Source organism: Malania oleifera, chromosome 2, assembly GCF_029873635.1.
Source record: "Malania oleifera isolate guangnan ecotype guangnan chromosome 2, ASM2987363v1, whole genome shotgun sequence".
NCBI classification, from domain to species: domain Eukaryota; kingdom Viridiplantae; phylum Streptophyta; class Magnoliopsida; order Santalales; family Ximeniaceae; genus Malania; species Malania oleifera.
Window position 1 is genome coordinate 100,943,843 of NC_080418.1, and position 13,896 is coordinate 100,957,738.

The following is a 13,896-nucleotide window of genomic DNA, read 5'->3' on the forward strand; positions in this document are numbered from 1 at the left end:
TTGAACAAACACAATGATCTCCCCTGAGTTTCAAAAATCCTAAGAACCTCTCCTAAGATTTGTGAAAAACACACAAACCTTCCCTTATATTTTGCAAAAAAGATAAATTTTTTTAAGAAAAATTGATATCTTTTTGACAAATCTTAAGGGAAGTTTGGCGCACTTTTGAAACCTTAAGAAAAATTTATGGCATTATTGAAACCTCAAAGAAGACCCATCTTTTTTATCAAACCTCAAATAAAGTGTCTTTTGTCTTATTTTCCATAAAGAAATTTGACCCTTTTATGTTGTGAGTTTCTTTTGTCCTATTTTCTATAAAGAATTTAATCCTTTCTATGTTTATGAGTTTCTTTTGCCCTATTTTCTATAAAGAAATTTGACCCCTTCTATGTTTATCTCAAGTTGCATGCGGTCTCACTTCCTTTAGCTCCAAATGATGGGTGGTGATAGAAGTTCAATTAAGCAAGAATCAAGTTGTCAGGATGAGAGTAACCATTAGTGCTCGTGGAATGTCAGTTTAACTCCTTTACAATCCAAGTCATGGTGCTTTGATGACCATTTTAGTTAGGCCAAGGGCTAGTATGCCACAATAATTGAGGACTTAACAGATCCTTAACTTTTGAGGAGGCTGAGTATGTGTACGAATAATTTTAGTATTGCACTAGCGTAGCACCATCACCTGTCAGGAAGATTAAAAACAAAAATAAGTGATTACCATGGCGCCTAGGAACTTCGTCGCCTGTGGCACCTAGAATACAAATTCAAAAATTACTATAATAAAAAAAACTACGAGAATTCTTTTACTTAGTTATTGTATCTCAACATTCACTTTATAAAAATAAGTACATCACAATTGAAAATTAATAAAAATATTATTTAAATGACTATAACTTATAAATTTTTAAAAAAAATTATAAATATTTTTATTTTAAATTCACATGGTATTTTAATTTTAATTACAATTTATATATAAAATGAATGATTTAATTCACAAAAGTTAATTTTGAATACTAAAGCATTCTAGAGATAAGTTATCAAAATAATTCAAAGTTATAATTTTTAATTTTTTTAAAAAAATAACTGAAAATCAATAATAATATATATATATAACTAATAATGAATAATTCTTCAAGCCTCTTACTCCTTGTTCGTCTTCCACACCAAAATAAGAAGCAAAGAGCCCGCCTGATCCCCGCTCTTTAACCATCAACGGGCAAAAAATTTTACCAAATTGATTACCCATCATTTTGCTGATGAAGCGTCCTGTTCACAATAAACAAACTGCAATGCTCACTCGGGAACTGTCGCTATAGTTCCTCCCTGATCAACATCCATTTTGCATCACCTGAAACAAAATTATATTTGAAGAAACCGGGGAGGGGGATGGATACACTAACTGCAAGCTAAAACCACTTTTAATTAATTAGAAATATTAGCAACACGGCAGCAGGCACCACCGCAAGATCAAAACCATCATTGACATCACTCCATTTGGGAAGGACTCTCTTCCCCTCCAATATCCATCTGTACCCCGCCCAACATGATTGCAGTTAGCATCAGCTTGCCAGCATCAGGGAAATCCTTGTGCTGCATCAAGATTGATTCTACGGAACCGCCTGAATCCTTCAAAACCTCAAGCTCTGAGTTTTCCAGTCTCAATGGCAGCACTTCATCGAACCCTCCATCAAAGGATTCTGCTTCGGGCCCATAACATCTTCTTGAAGCCTGGAAAAGCACAGTTTCTCCCAGGATCCGCAAGGCATCCTCATCGCTCCACCCTTCAGTTACAGAAGCTTGATAGAGTCTTCCCCAGTCATCCTGATCAGTTGCATTTTTCCAGCACTCCTCCAAGAGGCTTTTGTTGCATTTCCGAAAAGATGAACTGGTCCAAGCACACACATCAAAAGCCCGCAAGCCAAGCTCGGGGTTCTGACCCTTGAGGCACAGCTCAATAAGGTCCCTTGGTGGTAGTAGCCGCTGTCCAATGTTTTGCTTTTCTTCATCAGGAGCGAGTGCTAAAATTTCTTCCTGCAGGACAAGGATAAGAAAAGTGGGAGGGGAAACTTGTCAGATTTCTACCTGTTTTTCTCATCATCTTTGGAAACTTCGTCAAGTCCCACCATTGAACAAAAATTTTTTTTATAGCCAAAGAAGAGAATCACTGCAAGGAGAAGAATTTACAAAAAGGAGAATAAGGCATCTCCAGAAAAATTCTAGAATGAACCAGAGGGAAAAAACTAAAAAACAACAAAGGAAAAATCAAGCCAACAGATGCCTCTAATCTCACTGGAAATCTAGAAAGCTTACTACCCAAGAAAAACCCAAACTCAACACAACAAAAGAGGCCATATAATGAATCTTTTTCTCAAACCGGCACCCAGTTCAACTTTTCACCGATAAGATCCGTGCATTACACTCAAGCCACAACCACCACAATACTGCAAAGACACAACATTTCCATAATGCTGCCTATCCTCCCTCCTTCCAAATCCTAGAAATGAAGTAGTCAACAATTCCTCCCTCAAAAGAGGACAACCCCAATTTTCACCGAAAATACCAAAGGACTTGTTCCAAATCCTCCAAGCAAAATCACAATGCAAAAAAAGATGAGATGCTGTCTCAGAATTCTTATAACAAAGCACACAAACATCTGGAGAAAGAGTCCGCAAAGATCTTCTGATCTACAAGTTATTGGTATTGATTTTATTAAGCACAAACAAGTGACTCAACCAAATAAAAACCTTAATTTTTGGGGGGTACTTTGGCCTTTCATATAAAAGAATAGAGAGGAAACAAAGAACAGTAAACAGTTAAGAACTTATATAATGATTCACAAAAATACACCCTCAAATGATCCAAAAACCAAGAACGAACATCCCTCCCCAGAGAAAGATGACAACTATCCAATAAGGTCAAAAGCGAAGACAGCTCCACCAACACCTTATCATTAAGAGATTGCCTGAAATGGAAATTCCAAGAAGCCAAAGGACTACTCAAATCACCATAAAAGAAATAAATAACACTATTCTACCCTAATCTCAATCAAAAGAGATGTGGAAAAAATGTGTACAAGACACAATTCCCCACCCTTGGTCTTTCAAAAAACGGATTCAAAAATCTCTCCCCGCCCCAAATTTAGTGAGTGAAAAAGACATAAATCTGAGAGATAGACCACCAGACTCTCCAAAGAACATCTTAAACTAGCATTGGAATCCCTACCATTCTCACTCAACCCAAACTCACTTCTAATAACTCTATGCCAAAGGGAAGAATCTTCTAGGAGAAAACACCACAGCCATTTAGCTAAGAGTGGTATTTTTAGACACCAACTTACCAAGACCCAACCCCCTATCTGTTTTAGACATGCAAGCATCTTCCCAACTCAATAAATGATCCCTATGACCCCCAATACCATATCACAAGAAATCTCTCATGATTCTCTCAATCTTATAGCAGTCCTAATTGGAATCTTATAAATAGACAAGTAATACAATGAGATACTAGACAGACAAGCATGTATGAGAGTGATTCTACTGCCAAGAGAGAAAAAAGCCCCCTTCCAGACATCTAATTGCTTCACCCTACTTTCCACTATTGGATTCCAAAAAATCCATAGACCTTTTATTACCACACACACCCCCCCCCCCCCCCCCCCAAAAAAAAAAAAAAAAGATACCTCTAAATAAGTCAAAGGCCAATCTAATAAATCGCACCCTAGGTTAGTGAATCACTCACTAACACGTTCAACAGGCACATTAATAATTGTTAAACCACTTTCCCAAAATCAATTTAAGCCCAGACACCCTCTTAAAAACTTGGAGAACAGCCAAAATTCTCCTAAAAGAAAAGCCTTGATCATCTAAAAGAAAAATGGTGCCATCAACAAACTGAAGATGAGAAATCACCACCACCTCTCTCCCCACTGTTGGCCCTTTCACCAACCCCTGCTCCACTGCACCATCTACCATCCTGGTTAAAACATCAGCTATTAGGACAAACAAAAAGGGAACAGTGGATCTCCTTTCTATTACCTCTCAAAGCACTAAACCAAGACTTAAATTTTCCATTCACAATTAAAGAGAACCACACATTAGACAAACAACCCCTAATCCACCGTCATCATCTCTCACCAAATCCCTTTCTCACAAAGATTTTATCCAAGAACTCTAGCTAATTCTATCATAGGCTAACCTGATTAGCCACAAAAATAGAATCCACTATTTGCTTCCCCTCACAAACACATTTTGAGCACTTAAGACAGTCTTATCAAAAACCGCACACAGCCTATTAACTAATACTTTAGTCACAATTTTATAAAAGCTAGAGACTAGACTAATAGGTCTGAAATCCTCCACCTCGACAGATCTAAACTTCTTAGGCACCAAAGAAAGAAAGGCAGAATTAATACTCTTGCTCAAAACCGCATTCCCAAAAAATTTGGTAAATACTTTAATCAGATCACACTTAACTACATCCCAGCAATCTTAGAGAAAAGCTATATTAAAGTTGTCTAGACCTGGAAACTTATCACTTTCCATCCCAAAAACTTCCCTTCACTCATTATCAAAAGATCTGCCTAACCATCGCATCTGATCTCCAGAAATGGAAACGGACTAACCCCTCAATCATCAGTCCAAACATTCTCCTCAAAATAAAAGGTATCATAGATCTCAAAGCCGATCCAACTAGGGTCAACAATAACTCTCCCTCTCCCCACATCCAGCTCCCTAATCAAATTCTTTTTCATTTGCCTGACAGCTAGCATGTGAAAGAAATTAGAGTTACAATCACCATCTTTGACACATTTAAATTTGCTCTTTTGCCTCCAACTCTTCATTTCCTTAAAAATTACCTCTTCCAACTCATCCTTCAAGGAAAGTTTTTTGCCTTCTCACTTTTTGAGAGATTTATCTTTTCTTCCTTCATATCAAAGGAGACCAACTCACCTAAGATGCTGGACTTTCAAATTCTAACATCACCAAACACCTCCTTTCTCCAAATTTTCAACTTCCCCTTTAGACGCTTCATTTTCCTCAAAAATCTAAACCGTCTCCAACCCCTCTCCATGTCCACTCCCCAATAATTCCTTACCAACTGCTTAAAGTCACATGATCCAACCACATATTCTCAAACCTAAAAGGAGTAAGACCCCAAGGTGCGCTACTTGATACCAGCATTATAGGGAAATGATAAGAAGTAGGCCACATAAACAATTCAAATTATGCAAACTAGCACCAGCTCTAACCCGACCCCCCCCCCCCCACCCCACCCCGGGCACGCAAGCCTCTACCCTTTTCTTCTACCCCAAAAAATTCACTGCATTAAAATCACCGCCCACATTCCACCTAGGGGAGAAGAAACCATAAAAATTAAAAAAATGAATCCCCAAAAGAATTCGTGAGGGTTAGTCTATAGGGACCATACACGGAAGAAAGCCACAACTAACTAGACCCTCCCTCTCGCTTCAACTAAACAAAAAGTGGGGAAAAAACCACCATGGTATCCACTCTAAAAATTGAATGACAATCCCAGACAATGATACACCCGGAAGCACCCCAAGAGGGTAGGAAATCCCAATTGCTAAAACAACCACAATACTCCTAACAACCCACCCTTCCCTGATCAACTATTTCCAATTTACTTCCTAAATAAAAAATATCAACAGAGTACCTAGCCAAAAATACCTTAATCTCCTTTTCTTAACACCCCATAACCCTCTACTATTCCAGCTAATAATCTTCATAACTTAACAAGCATAACACCATTCCTAATGCCATTAGTCACCATAATTAATCAAATAAATGAAGTCCTTTAAACCTTTTTGGACTTTCTTCTTCTTCCTCCCATAAGCCCTAGGACTTGGACCCAGCCTCACCTCCTCATTTACATGGTCTACTAAAATCATGCCCAGATCCCAATGAATTTTTTGGCAGGTCTTTATAATCTCTCTCACCACTCCCAAAGCTAAACCCACAGCCCTCCCTCCTAAAAGAATCCTCCCTCTAGCATAGGGTTTCAAAAGAAAAAAGGATTGAGGAGGAAAGGGAAGAATACCATACAAATTTTATAGGAAACAAGAACCTCGATAAAAGAGTCCAGCTTAACAGAATTAACCCCCCCCCCCCCCCTTCAGGACACAAAAAAGAAGATTCAACCAAATTGTCCACCAGGAAGATATTAACCTCAGGATCAAAAGGTAAAGACATCTCATTAATTAAGGCTTTCATATGGTCAATAGTGTGATTAACAAAAAATTCTCCTTCTTGTGCAAACTCAGAATCGCAATGTTGACTATCTCTCTCCAGCTACTATGAGTCCTTTTCCAGATTTACATTATAACCTAAACCCTCCTCTTAGTCATCTGCACTCTTACCTTCAAAAATCTGTAATAATCCACCCTCTTCAACAAATCCAAGGTCAGCTCTAATAAGACCCTAGGGTTTTATTGTAGAGATATTAGGGAAATCAAAAGAAAGGAATCATAAAGAGAAAATGGGGTTGATCACTTCCATGGGATCTACCTCCAAATCACCCAAAGGCTATGAATTATGTTATTGCTTCCATGAAAAAGACTCGTAGGGATACATATATATAGGGTAAGAAACCTTACTCCTATTCAGAATATCCAATCCAAGTCCTTAATGGACTCAATCCTAATTGATTGGGAATCCTAACACATTAAATAAAAACCCCAACATTAAATAGAATCTTAACATTAAATAGAATCCCAATTGATTTGAGAATCATAGCGCATTTATTAGAAATCCCAATTGATTTGGTAATCATGACATTAAATAGAAAATCTCAATTGATTTGGGAATCCTAACATTCTTACCTCCATCAAATCAGCCTTGTCCTCAAGGCTGAGCAGTAATAAACTCCGAGAATCTCTCCACTTTGTAACTGTATGCACAATGGCTAGCATCTCTTTGTCATAGAGAGACATGTCAATGTGGGGTTGAGAAAGAGTCTCACTGGGAAAAGCAACTAGGTGTCTGTCTTGCATTAAAGTTGTACCAATGCCAACCCCTGATGCATCAAACTCAATGATGAACACCTTGTTAAAATTGACAAGGCAAGAACTGGTATGGTGGACATTTTGTGCTTAAGCTTGACAAAGCCTTCTTCAGCTTCTGCACTCCATTTGAATGCATCCTTTTTCAGTAGAGTGGTCAGTAGAATGCTAAGCTTTCCATAATCCTTGGCAAACTTGTGGTAGTAACCAGTCAACCCCAAAAATCCTCACCGCATTTTGATTGTTTGTGCAGGCCAATCTGCCATCACTTGCATTTTAGAAGGGTCAACTGAAACACCTTCTTGGGAAACAATATGCCCAAGGTATTCCACATGTCATCAAGCAAAGATGCATTTAAATTTCTTGACAAACAAATGATGCTCACGAAGAGTGGTGATTACAATTCGCATATGACATAAATGATCTTCAAGAGATAAGCTATATATCAGGATATCATCAAAAAATATGAGAACAAACTTACATAGGTAAGGTCGGAAAATGTCATTTACGAGATTTTGACACATTGGTGACCACAAAAGGCATAACCAAGAACGTGTAATGGTCATCATGAGTTCTAAACATAGTCTTCTCAATGTCATCCTTGTGTACCCAAATCTAGTGATAGCCTTATCTCAAGTCAAGTTTGGTGAACTATTGGGCACCTTTCAGTCATCTAACAATTCATCCACAATAGGGATAGGACATTTATCCTTCACATTGTTCTTATTCAGTGCTCAATAATCAAAACACATCCGCCAAGAGTCATCCTTCTTTCACCAATAAGACAGGAGAAGAATGTAGACTGACACATGGTTGAATTAAGATAGCATCTAACATTTCTTCCGCTATCTTTTCTATTTTTTCTTTTTGAAAATAAGGATAACAATAAGGACAGATGTTAGTAAGGATACCACTTGGCAATAAAGGAATGCGGTGATCATGTGTTCGCTGAGGTGGCAATTCCTGTAGCTCCACAAATAGGTCGGAAAATTCTGAAATAAGCGATTCTAGCCCTTCACCCTGATTAGATTGATGTTGTAACTCCTCCACTGCTCTAAGCCATGTCGCTCCTTTTTAAGGAGCTTCTCCGCACAGTGGCTAGAAACTATAGTAATATTACCACAATGCTTGCCTTTAAGAGCCACTCTCTAGTCATTCACAGCGAACTTCATAACCAGTTAAGAAAAATTCCAAGTTATATCACCTAAAGTCCTTATCATTCAATATTCAAAACCACTTCATAGTCTTTTAATGGCAGCAAAAGGAAAATCAAAATACAATCCATGATTTTGCATAGTAGGTTTAACCTTCGGACACATTCTCTAACATTGTCAAGGTCCTTCCATCTGCAACCTTCATATCAAACTTTTCACATTCCTCCACAGAATAGGCTGGTCGTTTAGCAATTTTAATATTCATGAAATTATTAGTGCTACCTGTATCAATTAAGATAATAAAAGGTTGATGTTTTAGGAAGCCACTAATTTTCATGGTTTAGAAATTAGCATACCCAGCTAAAGCATGAACTAAAGAAATGATAGGTTCATCGTTATCATCAAATTCCATACCTTCCTGATCTAAATAAGGGGGGTCATCCTCAACCTCTTCTAGCTCCTCCACTAGTCCAATCATCAAGAGTCGTCCCTTTTTGCAACAATGCCCCTCTATGACACTTTTCATCACAATGTCAGCACAAACATTTTGTTATTTGCTCTTTAAGTTCCTCCTAAGTCAATCGCTTGGCAAGAGGATTGCAAGGAGCAAGTGGTGTGGGATATGTTGACATTCTGCTAACTAATGGTCATGTTGCAGCAATGTCATTCTTCTCCCAGCTCTTCTTCTAGTTGTGCAAGGAAATTGCAGCATTCATAGTTCACTGCCGACGCACTTTGACATTACACCAAATGTCAAGTAGGAGACCTTTAATAAAAGTACCAACAAGTTGGCTTTCATTCTAATCTTTAGTCTTGTTTGATAATCGTTCAAATCATGTCTAGTACTCCAATACAATGCTAGTTTGGCATATTTTGGCAAGCTCTCCATTGATATTCTCATATCCAATAGGCCCAAATCGTACAAGTAATCCAGAAACAAATTCAGCCCAAGACGGCATTCCCTGACAAGCTTCAAACCAGTCATACCATTGAATAGCATCGCCATCCAAACTAATGGAAGCAATCTCAACTTTAGATGTTTCTGAAATGCAATGAAAGCAAAAGTATTTTTCAACCCTAGAAAACCAATCGGTAGGGTCATCACTATCTCACTAAAGAAATTCCACCTTCATACGAGATGGACCATGATCACGCTGTCCTTGGTAACCTCCTTCGTGCATCAAAGGCCACTCCCTACAATTAGCTTATGTAAAGGCATCGTCTTCAATCTCTTTATGGGAAGATGTTATAAGTAGTTTAGAGAGTGATGCCTAGATCTCTTCAAATTGAGACTTAAACATATTGCTAAATTCATCCTTTAGCCCAACTTCCAACTAGGACTATTGAATTTTTTGAGGCCATTGCGTATGAGTGTAGATCAAGAATTCCAAGATCTTGATTTTGCCGCCACATTAGCAGCATTCACAAAAACACCAGCTTTGATACCAAATGATAAGATCCTAGGGTTTTATCCAAAAGAAATTGGGAAATTTGAAAGAAAATAAAACAGAAAAAGCAAATAGGGTCGATCACTTCGAGGAGACCTACCTCCAAATTAGCCAAAGGTTGTGAATTATGTTATTGCTTCCATGAAAAATCCCCATAGGGATACATACATGTAGGGTAAAGAACCTTACTCCTATTAGAAATGTAAAATATCAAATCCAAATCCTTAATGGACTCAATCCTAATTTATTGGGAATGCTAACACATTAAATAAAAACCCCAACATTAAATCGAAACCTAACATTAAATAGAATCCCAATTGACTTGGGAATCACAACACACTTATTAGAAATCCTAATTGTTTTGGGAATCATAACATTAAATATAAAATCTCAATTGATTTGGGAATCCTTATAGACTCTCCATTGGTTGACCGATTCTGCTCAAGTTGTCCTCCAAATTAAAGGACAAATCGTCTTATAACCCCCTCCAGATAAAGCCTTCTACTTCTCCCTTAAAGATGAGTGTAAGGGAGAGAATTGACTGCTTAAGGTAAAGTTGATATCTTTTAGAGTGATCCAAGAGTCACAACTTGAGAAATTATTTTCCTCCCTACAATTCAAATAAGTGGCGTTAGTTGTACATTTATCAACTATTCCATCTCCATCAATGCTAGCTCTTTAAGTCTACCCAGCCTCATTAACCAATATTTTGTGTTCTAAAAAGCTAGCATCTCCCTCTTCAATCCTGCATTGCAACTTCACTTTAGATAGGCTCAAGTCTCCAACCCCATTTGGACTTGGAATCACCCTTTTTTTCGACCAAATCAACTTGGATTTCGTTAGCTCATGCAAATTGGGCCCTTGATCTAGAGGCCCACAATCACCCAAGCTTTTCATCCCCCCAAAGAATTTAAATTTTGAAAACCTAATTTCGTCGCTTGTGTATTGTGTAGAACCAAAAGCAATTTAATAATCCCGCCGCCCCAATCCTTGCAATTTCATAAATCACCCTTCTTTGCACACACCAACCTTGTTACTGAAGCACCTCTAAGCACGTTGGCGAAATAGGTACTCGTCGAGAACCTCTAAAACACACTTAGCCTTTCTCCAAGCACTATTGATCTTTGGATATTCGTGGAACCACAGTCAAAGCGGTGCCATCTGGTGTTGTGGGCTTCATTGTTGATCTACAACATTTCAATCAAAGTAGCCAAGAAAGCCCACCACTAAGTGATCGGAATTCCCTCAGGGATGTGCACATCCTGATCCGGACCCTTTTGCTTCCTTCTTTAGTTGCAAAAATCTACCTCTATTGTTCAAAACAAGCTTCAGATGAATAGACCTTCCCTCTTTTTTAAAATTACAGCCCCTCAACACACAGCAAGCCCTCGATTGCCTTTGTACAACGCACCCATCATCCTCAAAGCCTATATGAAAGCCTCATTCTTTAGCACAACTAAAGACACATGTCTTCCTGCAAATTTTGAGATACAGAATTTTGAAAAATCCTAACAATTCATGTTGAACACCTTCCTCTTGACTTTGAGAGAGACCTCTCATTCCTTCATATTATCTAAGGCAAAGCTACAACCCAATAAAGAGAGGAGGGCTTTGAGGCGGCTAAAATTTTTACAAAAAATAGAAGAAAAGAATCAAGAAATTGAGAAGAGTAGGTTCCTAGGGATAAAGGTTTAGGTAGGGGTGAGCAAACGGTCGGTTCGGCCAAATTCGGTTAATTAACCGAATTAACCGAAAATTTCGGTTAAAGAATAGTGTTAACCGAACCGACCGAACCATTGGGCCTTACCGAACCGAACCCGACCGAATTTCTTTTTCGGGTAATTCGGTTAACCTAATTTAACCGAGAAATGAGGGAAGGGGGAATCCGGGAAGGTGTATCCAGAACAAAGGAAGGGGGAAGTCAGGAAGGTGTATCCAGATTCTAGACTGATGTGGAGGAGAGGTGGTTAGGGAGACGATTGAGCTCGGGTGAGCTTGACGCCGATGAGGAGTCGGGGGTGGTTCTCGGTGAGCTAGTCTGTGCACAAGAGAAGAAAAATGAGAATGAGAGGGAACTTGTGTGCTGGTGACGATGGCTGGCCAGTGGCGATGGCAATGAGTGCAGGCGATGGCATCACATGAAGATGGTGGTGTGGAGCAATGAGCTCAGCTGAGCGAGAGAGAGGCAGTGACTCAGTGAGGGCTTCCGACTTCAGAGAGCAGTGACTGTGTTGGTGATGATGCCTAGGGACGGCGATGGCGATGGACACAGACGAAGGCATCGCATGAAGATGGTGCCTGGTGGTGCAGAGGACCGAGCTCGGGTGAGCAAGAGAAAGGCAGTGAGGGCCTTATGAGTTCTGACTTCTGAGACTGAGAGCAGTGAGAGTATGAGACTAAGAGTATGAGAGGGAATAACCGAATAAGTGAATAATCGGATTTTAATTTACTAATTTATATTTAAAATTTAATTAATTCGTAAATCGGTTAATCGGTTAACCAAATTAATATTCTCCATTCACCGAACCGAAACCCGATTAACTGAAATATTGGAAAGCATAACCGAACCGAATTTTTTAACCGAACCGAACCGACCAATTTCGATTGGTTAATTCGGTTTTCCCCGAATTATGCTCACCCCTAGGTTTAGGGTAAGAGGAGAGAATGAAATTGCCATGCTTGTACTCTCGAGGGAAGGAGACACTGGGCAGATATCATGCTAATTAATTTTCGATGTTTGTACATCTTAAAATCCTGTCACTATATGAAACTTATAATTATTCCAATATTAAAAGAAATTTTCATTTTGAAGCTGAGTCTATTCTCTCAGCCCTTTACCATGCCATAAGACAGCCTGTCAACTATTCACTGGACATAGTATCATGAGATCCCAATGATGACCAGATAAACCACATTATGAATGAGCTCCTTGATTCAACAGCTCAACAAATAACCAATTTCCAATATGAACAACTACGTATAACATGTTACATTCCAGGTCATGGTTCAAGTGAGGGCGGCAAAGGATGCCAATTACATAGGAGTGCAGAACATGATAGGTGGACTTAGTTTGTTCCTAGTTTTGGATCGTGGTGCATTTTGAAATACTCACTTGGATCATTTAGTAAATATTTTAAGGCGGCATTATGGTAAACCACAAGTAAATATTATAAAATGACAAGCTCAATTTCTTCCATTTATAGCTTTCTTGCAATTTTGGTTTGCTCAGTATTTTCAATTTTTGTTTTGTTTCTTAGTAATCCGAACCCCATGCCATTTAAATCAGGGAGGTGAAAACTGAAAACCACAAGAAATCAAGAATGTAACTCCAGACTCCAGTTCAATGATATGGATATAAGACTCCATTCAATGCTAACCATAAAATATTCATCCGGAATGCTCACTTGTAGAAACTTCAGCCTAAAAAATGCTAGGCTGGAAAAGATTCAAAAAATAGGAAATTAGAAGTAATAAGACAGTTCAATAAAGCCTAAAAAACTATCCAAGAATTAATTAACTTCATCATGTAATTTTACAAAAGTTATAATATGTTAAGAGGAGGACAAGGGCACACCATAATTAAGCAACTTCTATTATTATCATATCATAAACAATCAGAATCGCAAGTTATGAGAAAATGCAATTAAAAAGTGACTGCAGCCATACTCGTCCTTTTAGTACCCCTAAAAGAATAAGAAAGTTTGTTTACGAAACACTACGCACCTGCAATTGCAGAATCTTCAGATCAGCCTCAATACGCTTCATCTTTGTCTCATGCTCAGCATCCTTACCTATTAAATTAAACGACCATTAACAACATTTTGTGAAGCAAAGCAAAAATTTATGGTATTTGGTAATTATGAACCAGTTAACTTAATCTTAATTTTGAGTTTCATTTTTCACTATTTGATATCAAAAATGACGAACTTGGTATAGAAACAAAAATTTCGAGTTTAAAAAGCTTAAATTTTTTAAAGAAAAAAAAAAAACAGTAGGGCGCAATTTTTGAAAATCATGCTTATAAGAGACATTCTCAAGTAGGGAAATTATTTTGGTCGGTAGATGTTTTATTCATAAAGTGGAAGGGGAAATGACAAGCCATTCTATGCTACATTGCAAAATTGGAAGGATTTTATGAATACTCGTTAATAAGTCAAACTAATACGTTATAGTTTTATGTGATGGGTGTAGACCTCACAAGGGTATACTCACTCATTTCCTTCATTGTCTCTCATATGAAATCTTTCTCTTACAGCAACCTTAACATTACATCAAAACC

General features: G+C 38.2%; 1 protein-coding gene across 2 annotated transcripts in view; it reads right to left on the minus strand.

The window, feature by feature from the left end:
- Positions 1–1,397: 1,397 nt before the first annotated feature.
- LOC131149362 (nuclear pore complex protein NUP133) overlaps positions 1,398–13,896 on the minus strand; it is a 54,227-nt gene continuing 41,728 nt past the window's right edge. For both annotated transcript variants that reach the window (XM_058099751.1, XM_058099750.1), the window contains exons 7-8: positions 13,341–13,408; positions 1,398–2,028 (exon numbers count right to left, since the gene is read on the minus strand). In XM_058099751.1, coding sequence (XP_057955734.1) covers positions 1,483–2,028; positions 13,341–13,408 — 614 coding nt within the window. In that variant the 3' untranslated portion in view covers positions 1,398–1,482. The remainder of the gene's footprint in view (positions 2,029–13,340; positions 13,409–13,896) is intronic.